Here is a 13,254-nt window from a genome sequence, read left to right as displayed (position 1 = left end):
TGGTTTCCAGGGCGGCTGGTGAACGTGGAGGGGGGCGTGTGTGTGGGAGGGGCCGTGAGAAACCTGCCAGCGTGACAGAGGCTGAAGGGTGCCTTCATTCAGCGCTGAGGTCACCCACTCAGGGACTGTCCTTGCGCTCAGGGCTCCGGCTCGGAGGCAGGATGGATAAAGCAGCCTCGTGGGGTGCTGACCCCTTACCCCTTGACAGGGCTCGGTGTAGCTTTCTGAAAGCTGTGTCCTGGTTCTCCGACCCTTCAGAAGGCCACAGTTTAAGGATGAGGGCCACAACTAGAGAACGCATAAGTTGCTGTGTTTTTAATCCCATATCCTGTGAAATATTTAGGGTTTAGAACAGGGCTCTGCAAACTGTGGGCCTGTTTTTGTAAATAACATGTCATGGGCACACAGCCCCACCGTCTGTGTATACCACAGCCCGGCCCACACACACACACCAAACTGAGAATTACTCTGCTGCTGATAGAGCAGAGAAAGGAGTGCAATGCAGTTAATCCTTTCCATTAGACTGAAACAGGACAGCCTTTAGAATCAAGAGACGAGACTTCTAATCCTACCTGTTTTGCCATCTTTTTAGCGTAGCAGGTCGTTCAGTCTCTCCAGTTGTACAGTGCTCACCACAGTCCTATCTGGTTCTCAAAGTCCATGATTCTAAGTTATTCTTACTGATCTCAGTATGTGTATGTAGGTACGTGCACCTCCACTCCTGAAAGCGCAAATACACGTTATATACATATGGTGACCACTTTACTGGATTTGGCAACAGGTAAAGGCAATGGGTTATAACTATCACGTATTTTAAGAAAATCAAATAGCCTTTGTGTTTGAGGCAGAGGGAGTATTTAGTTCACTTACAGTCTAATTTTCAAATACCAGCTCACTGAGATTCTGAAATTGAAATTCTATCTGCAAGATAGATTCACATCTGCAGATTTTAACTCTTCGTAAGTTTTCATTATTTTTCTCTCTATTGTTTGTTACTTCAACTGAGCTGTGAAGCTAGTTTTTGGCCAGAAAAATTCTCTGCTGCGTTTTAAAAGATTATTAGTCATTTGTTTTCAAAGATTAACCCAGCTTATGCTTTAGGAATCCAGTTTGTGGGACAGGTTGATTCATGTCTTTGTGTCTCCGTAGAGGACATCCCAGACTCTCCATCCAGCCCGGGTTCCCCTAAAGTCGCGCTTCTTCCGCCTGTCCTGAAAAAGGTTCCTTCGGACAAGGAGAGAGAGAGCCAGGGCAGCCCACAGCCCAGTCCCAGGACGTTTTCCCGGGAAGGTAAGACATTTTTCCTCTGCGTGAGCTCTCCCCAAGGAGAGTCATTTCAAGGGGAAGGAATTAATCTTGGACTCAACTTATAGAGTTTGTCGGTCAGCCCAGCGTCCCTTGGATTAAACTTTGGAACCAGTGCAGTTTTGTTCAGAAACTTGATTCAACATTGTTGGTGACACTGGGTCTTAAAGAAGGACCATATACAGGGAATAAAAGCGTAACTGAGACACTCAGCCCGAAGATCTTTGTAATAATAATCTCTAGATGCTCCTGAACTGACTCCCAGTGTATCAGAAGTGCACACACATTGTTCTGTGACTCATTTGGTGCTACCTGTGGGTTTCTAGGTCCCATCGTTGCTCAGAAGAGCTCCCCCTGGTTGTCAGTCACCGTTGCTATGGTTCAGGAGCGGCTCACACAGGCCTGGGAGACCCTGTGGCTTGTTAGCTTGCTCAGTCGTGAGGTCAGATGCTCCTCATCCTCAGAAGTGTGTCACCTGCGTGGACGCAGGGCATCTTGGCACCAGTGTGTTCCTTCAGATTTGCTGAGGTGGGAGCAGAACAAGGTAGTCCCGGGACTTGAATCTCATCTCCCAGAATCAGATCAAATGTCGGTATCAGTGGAGGCGAGGTGGGTTCGGGGTGTCTTCCGCACCCCACCAGGTCTTTCCCCCACTCCTCCCATTCTGTTCAATGCACAGTTGCCTTTGGGGTTCTGTCCTTCATAAAGTGTAATGTAATTGCCATCTCTAAGCACCACCTATAAAGAAATTCTAGAGCCATCGTCACCCATGTCCAGATAGCTCTCAGCGTGGTTTGGAGTTGCTTGGTTTTATTTTATTTGATGCTTTAGAATTCTTTGACCACTCTGACATCTTCCTCCTTTGGGCCATTTTCTTTTATTCATGATGGTCTTGGGTTGAAGTTAATAGAAAGTGTTTGTGAGTACTGTCTTTGTTAATTGGGAGTCGAATAAAAAATAACACAGACTGCTTTCTCATCTCCATTCTGCAGATTTACTTGGTGGGTACAAGCTTCACTCACCTATTGGCTATAAATTTAAAAAGGTGAGGTTTTTGACCAAAGCTGACAAAGCACTTCTGTCAGAGAAACTAAAGCCATGAACAAGGGCTGACACCTATAGTCATTTCACACGGGGTAATCAATAAATACAGGGCTTGGTATTACAGCCACGGCCTTTGGAAGTTTTGGTGTAGGAAGAGGACACTTTGGTGGTGCCAGGTCAGAGACACTGGAGCCAGCGAGTGTCCCTGATAGGCCCGCTCACACCACACAGCCCCACCCCTCATTTGCCCTTCTTTCTGCAACTGCTGACTTTGCGTCTTTACTTATAAGGAAGCTTTGAAAATGCCTGAGAGAATTTTGTTGGAGAGAAATGGGGAGGCATGGAGGGGTGGTAGGGGTAAGTAGGAATGCTCCTCTCATCAAAAAGCCGTTGGAAATATGGAAGGATTAAAAAGAAAGGGGGAGAAGGCTGAACAAGAAATAATTGCTTAACATTTTTGAAAAATGATGTTTTCTAAGATGCCTGGCTATATGATCAGACAAGGCCTAGAGTCACCCACCAGCCTCATGAGTAACAGCACGTACCATGGAGCCTCTAGTTAACGAAGTGGGTGAAATACTGGATGCTGCTTGTGTGCCCACTGCTGCTTTGAAAAATTCAGGTGTTCTTTCCCCAGGAACTTAGGAATGAATGAGTTGCTTCTCAGACATTTCATAGCTTCAGGGATAGATGTTTGATTCCCTTCCTTACTCCCCCCAACAGCAAATACTATGGATGGTTTGCGACCCCATCTTTCCAGCTAAAAAGACTGTAGAGCTGGGGAAACCATTGCTTTCCCCTCTGGCATCCAGGATAAGTTAATCACCGAGATCATTCTGATGGTGTCGCTTGATACTGAAATTGGACTGAAAATCTATGTGAGGTCTGAGCACGGTTTGTAAATGTCTGAGGTGGTATTATTTTGACTTCAGTTTATTTTTCAGCTTGTCCACTAAGCTGGCCCAGGAATGAGAGCCGCTTGTGTGAGCCCTCTCTTTTTCTTTAGAAAAATGTTCCTGCTGTGCTCATTCCTATTTTCTTGTACATTATTCATGCTGGTTACTTCATTTCCTTGTTCTGTGCCTCCCTTTGGACTAGCGTGCCCAACTCATTTCTGAAACAGGTAAATGGCTGTGATTCTTCTGGATTATTCCATAGTGAATGTGACTTTCGTTAATCCATCTTGGAATCGAAATGGTAATGCGGGGGCCTTTTTATTAGTATCTTTTGGGGGCAGACTCAGCACTCACCTCATTTTGCACGACATTTCCATAATGTTGGCTGTTGAATTCTGTAGATAATGGTGTATCTGTTCAGGACCAACACTGGAGGTTCCTTGAATCTTAAGTGGGGTGGGTAAGCTGATATTTAAGTTTTATATATTAATATTTTTTAATATTAATGTCAACATGATGTTATTTGCTACTACAAAGGGTAAAATGAATCCCTTTTCCTCAGTAGTGCAAAGAGGAGATTATTACAAAAGGCATTCAGATCATGACAGTGGCAAGCCTTCCAGTAGAGGGAAAAGACCTTCAAAACTGTACTCCACCATTGCAGAAGAGGAAGTGAATGCAATTGGGCACAGGAAGTCACAGCCAACAAATGGTTAGAGTCTTCAATTATCATCCCCCACTGTCCCAAAGCTTATGAACTGGCACTAACAAAAACAAACTTTAATTGAGTAACTTCTGTCCTGGGCCTGGGTCAGGGATTATTCATAAACTGGTTTTTTTTTTTCTGAATGGCAACAGGATGGTCCTTCCATTGGTGGCAAAAAAGTATTGACTTAAAAATCTAAATTTAGAAATTCTTATGAGGAGGATCAAGTTACTTTCGAGTATGGTGACTTGTCCTTTCAAATTTCTGTGATCGTCGAGGTTTATTTTTATATTCAGGGTCATGTCTCCCTTTCTCTCTTTTGTCTTAGATTTCAACTGGGATGGGGTCAGAAATTCTTAGAGTAGCACAGTTTATCCTTTAGACAATGTTGGTCTAACACCTTACCTTACACTCTTTTAGGGAAGGATGCACATGATCTTTTAGGGGACATTTTATGACCCTTTAGTAAGAAAGGAAAAGTACTAATTAACTTTTCAACCTCTAGGAACAATTTATACTATTTTACAGCAGTTACTCAATGACTTCTGTCTGCCATTTGACACTGTAGTAAATTCTGTAAAGTTATTTTCAGGTGAGGACAGTCCCAGGAGAGAAAAAGGAGACAGATTTTAAATCAGCTTTCATCTCCAATGGGAAATTTTAGAAAAAGCACTGCTGATTCAGAGAGGAAATGGCTTTTCTATGACTATTCATCCTCTCCCTGGTTAATAACTTTTTATAAATATGACTTGAAAAGTCTTTTAAAGGAAATTTTAGTATAATACAAGAAAAAGAATATAAAATATTCTGGTATGTGAAATTTCCTTAAGGGACTTTTTCCCTTAGAAGAAGGCTTTTGTTTCTTAATGTAAAACTTTATCAGAGGTTAACATATGAGTGTCTTTGCTCCAGGGATAAAGTGCCCACAGCCCCGCAGTCTAGCCATAACCCCACATCCCTCAAGAGGGCAGGGCACTGGAAGTGACCTTATAATAGGGATAATTTCCCTTTATTTTAAAAGGCTAAACCATTCTTAAACTTTAGCACTTGATTATTGATGATAAACCTCTCCCACCTTAGAGCTTAGTAGCCCAGTGAGTTACGACTTCTCAGGTAGGAACTATTGTCTTTGAGGACTTTCCTCAACAGATTTAAACACAAAAACAACAAAGAAAGCATCTACCAGCCCTCCACGAGCAACAGCATTTGGAATCAGCCTTCTTGGCCAGCACTGTTGGATGAGCCATGTACTCTGACTTGCCTGGTGGCCCGGCACACACTGGCCCCATGACAGGGTGGAGTTGAGGACATGCCCACCACATAAAGCGATGTCCGTAGTCTGTAGATACGCATGGAGCGTTCTGTTTGGGACGAGTAGCACTTGCCCTAGAGGAAACCAACCAACTTGGTCCTTCACTTTTAAAAGTACTTCCTTTGTGGTAGGTGTGTTCATAGACACACGATTACAATAACTCTTTTCCCTGCAAGAGATTTTCTAAGAAAATCTGTTGTCTTCAAGTCACAGAAAAATTACATAAATGAACACCTAAGACACTTATTTTCTGGGGAGAGAGAATTAATTCTTAGAGTATGTTAAATCAGAAGCTCTATCTCTATATAGTGCCTCTTTTGATAAGGACACCCAAGGTTACAAAGATGTTTCTAGATTTTGGAAATTTACATTTGAACTATTACATCAGTTGACTTATATCACTTGTTAGTAACAAAGCACCCTTGATACAAAGTAATGTTCCTTCTTCAAGAGGACACTAGAGCACTTTATACAACACACAGAGGAGGAGCCCGACAGCCAGTACCACATGGATCAGCCAGCGAGGCTTTGAGTTAGAGTAAAAATAAGATGAAGCCAGAGATAAGCCAAATCCTAGAAAGGCAAGAAATTCTGTGTCTCTCTGATTTTTTCATGACCTCTTCGGCTTAAAATTCTCATTGTGATGGGCTGCATCAAATTTTGATGGAATTAAATAGGACCATCTTGATTTGCTTTGCTGCCTTGATTTCTTGAACTATGGACAGGAAACCAAAAATGTAATTTTTACAGGAGCTTCAATTAAAGTAATTTTATGTATAATATTTTAATCCTGTTTTGTTAGTGCCGATTCCCAGCACTTGTCTTCACCCCTGAGAACTGCGTAGCAGTCTTTCTGAATAGTTTCCTGGTTAACAAATAGCATTCAGCAGAGCAATTCTATTAAACCATGGTGTGTATTTTTCTTTAAGTGTTTTAAGAACAGCTTTGTTTATGCTAAAATAGCTTTCTTATTTTCCTAAATCATGTATCCGTGAAACAGAGGCTATTGTTCTCAAAGCACGCTACCTATCTTTATCATGATTATTATGTTTTAATTGTGTGGCTATTTTAATATTGATGTGACAGGTAAAATGCTTACTTTCTTTTCCTGGAAGTACTTGTAACTGCATCGAGTGATATGAATTTCATATCATTTCCTCTCTACGTTTAATCATAAGCTGTGATGTTTTTATTAGAGTATGTCCTGTTTTCTTGAAGAAAACAGTCGGTTTTGGCTTTATATGCATTGTAATGTATCCTATTTGTACAGGCCATCTTATTCTGAGATTCCTTTTATATATATCACTTGCTTCTTCCATAATTCAACCTATAGCCAACAAATATTTGGCTGTGGCTTATCATCTGTAAGCCAGTGCTCTGTTCCCCATTTTTCACCAGATCTGGGTTCTACTACCCCTATGTGAATTCGTCAAATGAAATTTAATGGTTGGTTGGCACTTTGGGCCCTTGCCAGAAAGTATTAAAAAAACCAGGGCCGACTACTGAGTATTATTTTAAGGTCATCATAATGTTTTCTCCTTGGAAATATGGAGGTCAGTGGAGCTTAAAATGAAGAAAAGCTCAACTTTTTATATGAATCTCTAATTCTGAATTTATATGCACATTTCAGAAGCTTTAAAATTAGCATATGTATGTATTTGCATATATATATATATATGCAAAATCAGATCATCTTCAAGAATGACAGATTTCACATTTGAGCCTCTCTGTGCCAGTTATCAACACTGTAGACAGGATATGAATATACATGGAGTGTCTGTGTTGAATAAATTGCCTGTTTACTTAAGTATCTTTTATAATTTTAATGGTACCTGGAATGGTAATAAATATGTGTATAGACACATATATAGAGATGCTCCAGCACTTTATGCTTGACTTTATACGGTATAAAAAAAAAAAATTAGATTGTTTTACTACACTTCTTTAATGTAAGAATTCACACATTAAAGCAGGCTGCCTAAGATTCCTCTGAATTAGTAGAGTCTAAATTCAGAAATATTGAACCTACTTCAATATAATTGTAATTAACATCCTAATCACATGCAATCAAATAATGCTGCCTAAAGGCTGGAAAACAAGCTTGACAAAGAACATTCCCCCTACAAAGTTGTTTGCACTCGTGATCTGGACTAATACTGAGTGCTTTGGCTTCCAAACTCAAACCAGTTAGTTGTGCAACTAGTTCCTTGATCTCACCATGCCTCAGTTTTCCTCTCCAAGAAAGGTGCCTACCTATGATACAAAGAAAATGTCAGCCTGGTACTAGACTCATTGTCACATTCACAATTGGTAGAGTTAAATCAATGAACGTGAATAGTTTTAGATAATGGCGCCACCCTAGTGAACTGCTTTCACAGTCCCCCAGGAAGAGCATGTTGTCATTCCTCTCAGTGACTATGTCGGACAAATTAAAATTTTTGCTTTCATGACTGGTACCAGGTCGGGTCTATGTTACCAACTCAGAAACCAGCCTGTTAACTTGCCCCCCGTCCACCCCCCCCCATCCCTGGAGGACTCAAAAACTAGTGTCACTTGGATGGAGGCTAAAGGACAGTCTTACTTTTTTCAGGAAGATTCCTGTGTTGGATTTCTCTCAGTTTCGCTTAGCCCTGGTCCAGGGTTCTCGGTTTTTATCTGTGACAGAAACATATTTGATTGCATGAATTTCTCCATTTTTAGAGAGTAGTCTGATGTATATAGTAGTAGTAGTAGTAGTAGTAGTAGTAGTAGTAGTAGTAGTAGTAGTAGTCTGATGTACATATCATGTAACATCAATTAGACCTGGGATTTCGAGGAAGCCTAAAATATTGGGCAGGATGAAAAGTTTTAATCTAAGAAAGAAAGCTAATATGTTTGCTCTGAAGACAGATGAGCAATGTATCACCATACTTATTTCTTCCTTAGAACTTGTAGTGTTGGACATTTCTGAGTAATACTTTTATTTTAGTTTTAACATGAATGAATAAAATTTTCTAGCAGTTTTCACTAGTAATGCTCTACTTTGAGGTTAGATTATTTATTGCACAGTATTTCAAGATGAAAATATTATAAATTTTCTCTGTTAACTCCTGTTCATAATATACACACAAGTTGAGAACTTAAATACTTTGAGTATTATTGAATACTATCAAATTGGCTTTGTGATAAAGGGCAAACTATTTATAGAAAATTATTTACTTTTCCAAAACCTGGCTTGTTAACAACTTTCAAAGGACCAAACACATTTAATTTTTTTACCCAATTCAAGGTAAGATATAAAAATCAACATAACATTTATTCATTGCTTTTCCCCTCCATCTGAGAATTTGCTCAAAGCTGTTGGGTAAAAAGAAGTCAAAAAATTTTAAAAAATTACTTACTTGTATGGTGAGATTTGAAAGTTTATCCTTTTCAGAATTGAGTAATTTCAATTTAATGTAATTAACTAAACTTAAATTTTTATTGTCTAGAGGTCAGAATCTGGCCCTGACAGCAGGAGGGGCAGGAGAAGTACTTTATTATGTTTGCATTTTGACTATTAGGTTTCATGAGCTTTCACTTCCTGAAACACCATTCTTTAGCAGCGTAAACATTTAAGTAGCCAAGATGAGTTTTTTAGCATAATGCTAACATCAAAATGATTAGAAGCATCAAATGAATCCTCTTGCTTTTCCAGGACTATGTTCCTGTTTGGATCATTTAAACTTCTGAGTAGTGAGGTAGCTGTACTCTTTCAAGCCACACGAAGTGCATGGGTTTGGTATTTTTAGCTTAAGTGGTGTCTCTACAATAGACTTGGTGAGTAATATTTAATAACCCTTAACAGCCATGCTGGGGTGTGGCATCTGAACCTTTCCCAAGGTACAGTAGCAGTGAAGCTATGATCTAGCTGGAAAGAACGTGGGCATTGGAGAAAGATTTGGTTTAAATCCCGATTCCAAGTTTTATGGAACCTACCCCGTAGCTGTGAAGAGTAGCAATGATAAAACAGAGCGCCTGGCAGGACACATCACAAAGGCTCAGTCTGGTGATTGTTCTCTCATCATTGCTTTGTAGAGACACAGCAGATCCTTCATATTTATATGTGATCAGAACAGGCAACAAAAATGGCAGTTCTTTTACCTGGAGGCTGGTTCCTAGAGGATTGAATACAGGCAGTATTAATTCATTTCTACAAGACTTTATTCATTTCCTAGCAAGTGAAACTGAGGTTTTCTAAGACATAGAAAACCCTGACAAGGATTACTGGGGCCTCTGCTTATATCCCGTCCCCGAAGCAGGGATGGCCAACCCTAAATGGTCCACCTCAGGGCTCTGTTTCCTGTGCTCTGTGCTGCATGAGGGGGCAGCTATGACTGAGGAGGTCACCTGGGGCAGAGTGGCTTCAGTGCTCCTCCTTCCTGGCCTCTCCCTTTGCTCCCACCCACACCCTCACCTCCTGGGGTCCTTGCCCTCAGATGGTCAACCACGTCTATGAGAGGCTCACCCTCTCATAGACTGGGGTTTTTCTGTTTTCTGTTTTGTTTTGTTGGTTTGTTTTTAATTTCTGTCTAGAGTCTTGAAATGTACTTGGCAAGTTGTTTTTGAGAAAGTTCATCCCGAACCCTCCCACTCTTCAGGGCCCCTGCATCTCACCCCGTTACTGCTCAGGCCACTGGCATCTTCTTGTTCATCAACTATAATGACTTCCTTTCCTTTCTGTTTCAGTGTCCAGGAGAAGCTGGGGCCAGCAGGCCCAGGAGTGTCAAGAACAGAAGCAGTGGTCCTCCAGTAAAGATGGCCAGCAAGGCAGCAAATCCAGTGACTCTGGGGAAGAAGCAGAAAAAGAGTTTATTTTTGTGTAACGGTCACCCATGTAGAAGTCTTACCATGCGGGGTGCGTTTGCTGGCCATCAGAGAGGAACCAAGGGCAACACCTCTTCCTACTTCCTAAGCATCTTCTCTTGGTGCTTTTTCCTTTGTCCTTTTTTCCCCCCCAAAACTGAAACAGATCCATCTCTCAGTAATCAAAGCACATGTCTGGTCTTCTCCCAACCCTTGGCATTTGATTTCTATGCATTCCTTCATATGCCTTCAATGAATGCCAGCAATTATCCCATGGGCCCTACTTGAATTTCTCTGAGGCAGCTACAGTTTGCCCTGTAAGATGAGTTTTGGGACGTAATCAAACAAAGTAACTGGACACACACTCACAAGTAACACCATCCAGCTGACCCTGGGGTACTGCTGCACGTACCTGTGTCAAATCTGCACTTGACTTGATAGAGCAATTTATTCTTGATGTATGCAATTGCACACTGTAATTATATTAACAGAGCACACTAATAATTTGTATAAATTATATATATTAGATCTTGGGTATGGTTTTTGCATTCTCCCATGGGGAACTTCTTCCTTCCCGATGTGGAATTGTACATTTAAACTTGGTCTGGTGACCTTTACGATACCATCGACAAGCAAGTTAAGAACTGAGTGAAAGGCCCGTGGCTGATTCTACCATGTGCCCAGATTAATGTATATAGTTGACTGGAATGAGGTTTTATGAATATTCGTGTTTTTTGAAGGCCTTTAATTTCTGTCTGCATATTAGCTTTTAACGTGTGATTAAGAGAGAATACTTTGACACCTGTAAAAAAAATCAAACTACTACTTTTTAAGACATTTCACAAATATTCACTTACATTACATGCTGAAGGTATTTTATCCATATGTATATTTATACCAATAAAATGATTTTACAAGTGGAATTGTGACTTTCTCCAGTGACTTTTTTAGTGAGGATTGGCTTGTGGTGATGAACTGTTTTCCAAAAATCCACAATAATCACAGTTCCCAGATAATCAAAAACCTATTACAGTCCAAATAAATGCAACTTGCTAATTCCATGGCCTGCTCTCACCTTTGGCGAAAGGATGAAATTCATCGAAAGGTTATATTATGAGTGTCCAAGAGAGCCCACTCAGGACAAATGACAGGGCCAGATGATGGAGTGGGGGCCTGAGTCACTCAGAAAATACTAAGGCACTGTGAGATGAGCAGGACTACTGCTAGGAGGGGTCTGGGAATCTTCACCTAAGTTACAGACCATGGTTTTCCTATTGGTGCCGTGTGCAAGCCCTAAAGTAAGAATCAGGCTATCAGTAATTCACACCCCATCTCAGATATACCAAACAGGGGCCAAAAAAGCCAGGAATCACTTTGTTTTGAGGACGCATCGTTGTATGGCTAGATCGGGCAGGCTGACCTTCCAACTTTATTTTTCCTCAGTTTAACATTGGTTGGTCTGGGTCTACTTTGCAGAGGCCATTGGCCAACAATTGGGCAGGCATGTGTCAGGTGTTGGAAAGAAGTCAAACTGCAATTAAAAAATGGCCACTGAAAATCCAGGAGGAGGATAACCGACACCTGGTTACTTACGATGGGGAGCTCCACCTGTGGTAGAAAAGATGTTCTCATGCCTTTGACCCTGCCCCATGCTGGCTTGTTTCCCCGTGTGATCCAGCTTCTTCTGTTCACGATGCACTTTAACACCTCCATTTGCAAAATAGTATTCCCAGAGGAAATTTTGCCAACTTGAAGGGAAAACAATGACTTGTTTCTTTTTTGCTGAAAGAAAATATGTGGGAAAATTACAACAAAATCTAAGGAGGCAGGGCAGCCCTGGTTTGTCAAAAATGTTGCACCTGTCCTCAACCCCTAGTGTGCAAATCCTAAATTGAGATGGCCATGAAAAGATTTAGCATTTTTTACTTGCTAGATTAAAAGCACTGCCCAAGTGTGGCCCTGCTGTAGAAACCATTGGGAGTTCATTCTGCCTGTTCCTCTTTTTTTTCTTCAGAGCAAGAACATTAACCAACACCTTCTATAGATTGTTGAAGGAGCCCAGTGGGAGGTTTTGGTAGAAGGCTCTAGATTATGAGGCTGACCCTCATGTCCACTCTATAAGGTGCTAAGGAAATAGAGGTTTCAGACCCTCAAGGGTTGTCACTGCTGTGTTTGGGGTCCTGCTCTTCCTAAGGTACACAGTCAACTAGAAACCTGCATTCCCAACTCTCACTTTAGCCCAGAACCCAACCCCTTGGCCAAATTGCTGAAGACCAGAGTAGGAAGACAGAGTAAGGAAGACAAAGGAAAATGGAAGGATGAAGAGAGTGTATTTTTTTCTTCTCTTGCATTTGATTTGTCTCTCCTGAGTTTTGACTGGACAAAGTAGAACTATAAAATCCCTGCTACAGTCTCTTCAATAAGTGGTGCTGGGAAAACTGGACAGCTACATGTAAAAAAATGAAATCAGAACACTCCTTAACATCATCCACAAAAATAAGCTCAAAATGGATTAAAGACCTAAATGTAATGCTGGATATTATAAAACTCTCAGAGAAAAACACTCTGACATAAATCGCAGCAAGATCTTTTTTGATCCACCTCCTAGAGTAATGAAAATAAAAACAAAATAAACAAATTGGACCTTTTGAAACTTACAAGCTTTTGCACAGCAAAGGAAACCATAAACAAAATGAAAAGACAACCCACAGAATGGGAAAAAATATTTGTAAATGAAGCAACTGACAAGGGATTAATCTCCAAAATATACAAACAGCTCATGCAGCTGAATATCAAAAAACCAAACAACCCAATCAAAAAATGGGCAGAAGATCTAAACAGACATTTCTCCAAAGAAGACATACAGATGGCCAACAGACACATGAAAAGATGCTCAACGTCACTAATTATTAGAGAAATGCAAATCAAAACTGCAATGAGGTATCACCTCGCACCAGTTAGAATGGCCATCACCAAAAAATCTACAAGCAATAAATGCTGGAGAGGGTATGGAGAAAAGAGAACCCTCCTACACTGTTGGTGGGAATGTAAATTGGTGTAGCCACTGTGGAGAACAGTATGGAGGTTCCTTAAGAACTTAAGAATAGAGCTACCATATGATCCAGCAATCCCACTCCTGGGCATATATCTGGAGAAAACCATAATTC

The 13,254-nt window shown here is 40.8% G+C and overlaps 1 protein-coding gene and 1 long non-coding RNA gene across 10 annotated transcripts in view; one reads left to right on the top strand and one right to left on the bottom strand.

The window, feature by feature from the left end:
* CARMIL1 (capping protein regulator and myosin 1 linker 1) overlaps nt 1-11,004 on the top strand; it is a 316,754-nt gene extending 305,750 nt beyond the window's left edge. For 7 of the 9 annotated variants that reach the window (XM_057554259.1, XM_057554263.1, XM_057554262.1 and 4 more), the window contains 3 exons: nt 1,150-1,290; nt 3,808-3,957; nt 9,971-11,004. In XM_057554259.1, coding sequence (XP_057410242.1) covers nt 1,150-1,290; nt 3,808-3,957; nt 9,971-10,107 — 428 coding nt within the window. In that variant the 3' untranslated portion in view covers nt 10,108-11,004. The remainder of the gene's footprint in view (nt 1-1,149; nt 1,291-3,807; nt 3,958-9,970) is intronic. The other 2 variants (XM_057554258.1, XM_057554261.1) reach the window with 2 other exon arrangements.
* On the bottom strand, nt 642-9,974 carry LOC102999364 (uncharacterized). Its single transcript, XR_003621950.2, has 4 exons — nt 9,899-9,974; nt 9,221-9,399; nt 7,845-7,918; nt 642-721 (listed from the first exon to the last, which is right to left on the bottom strand). It is a non-coding gene; the product is annotated as an uncharacterized LOC102999364 (long non-coding RNA).
* Nucleotides 11,005-13,254: the final 2,250 nt, after the last annotated feature.

The sequence above is a fragment of the Balaenoptera acutorostrata genome, chromosome 10 (genome assembly GCF_949987535.1).
Source record: "Balaenoptera acutorostrata chromosome 10, mBalAcu1.1, whole genome shotgun sequence".
NCBI lineage: Eukaryota > Metazoa > Chordata > Mammalia > Artiodactyla > Balaenopteridae > Balaenoptera > Balaenoptera acutorostrata.
This window is presented reverse-complemented; position numbering and strand designations above follow the sequence as displayed.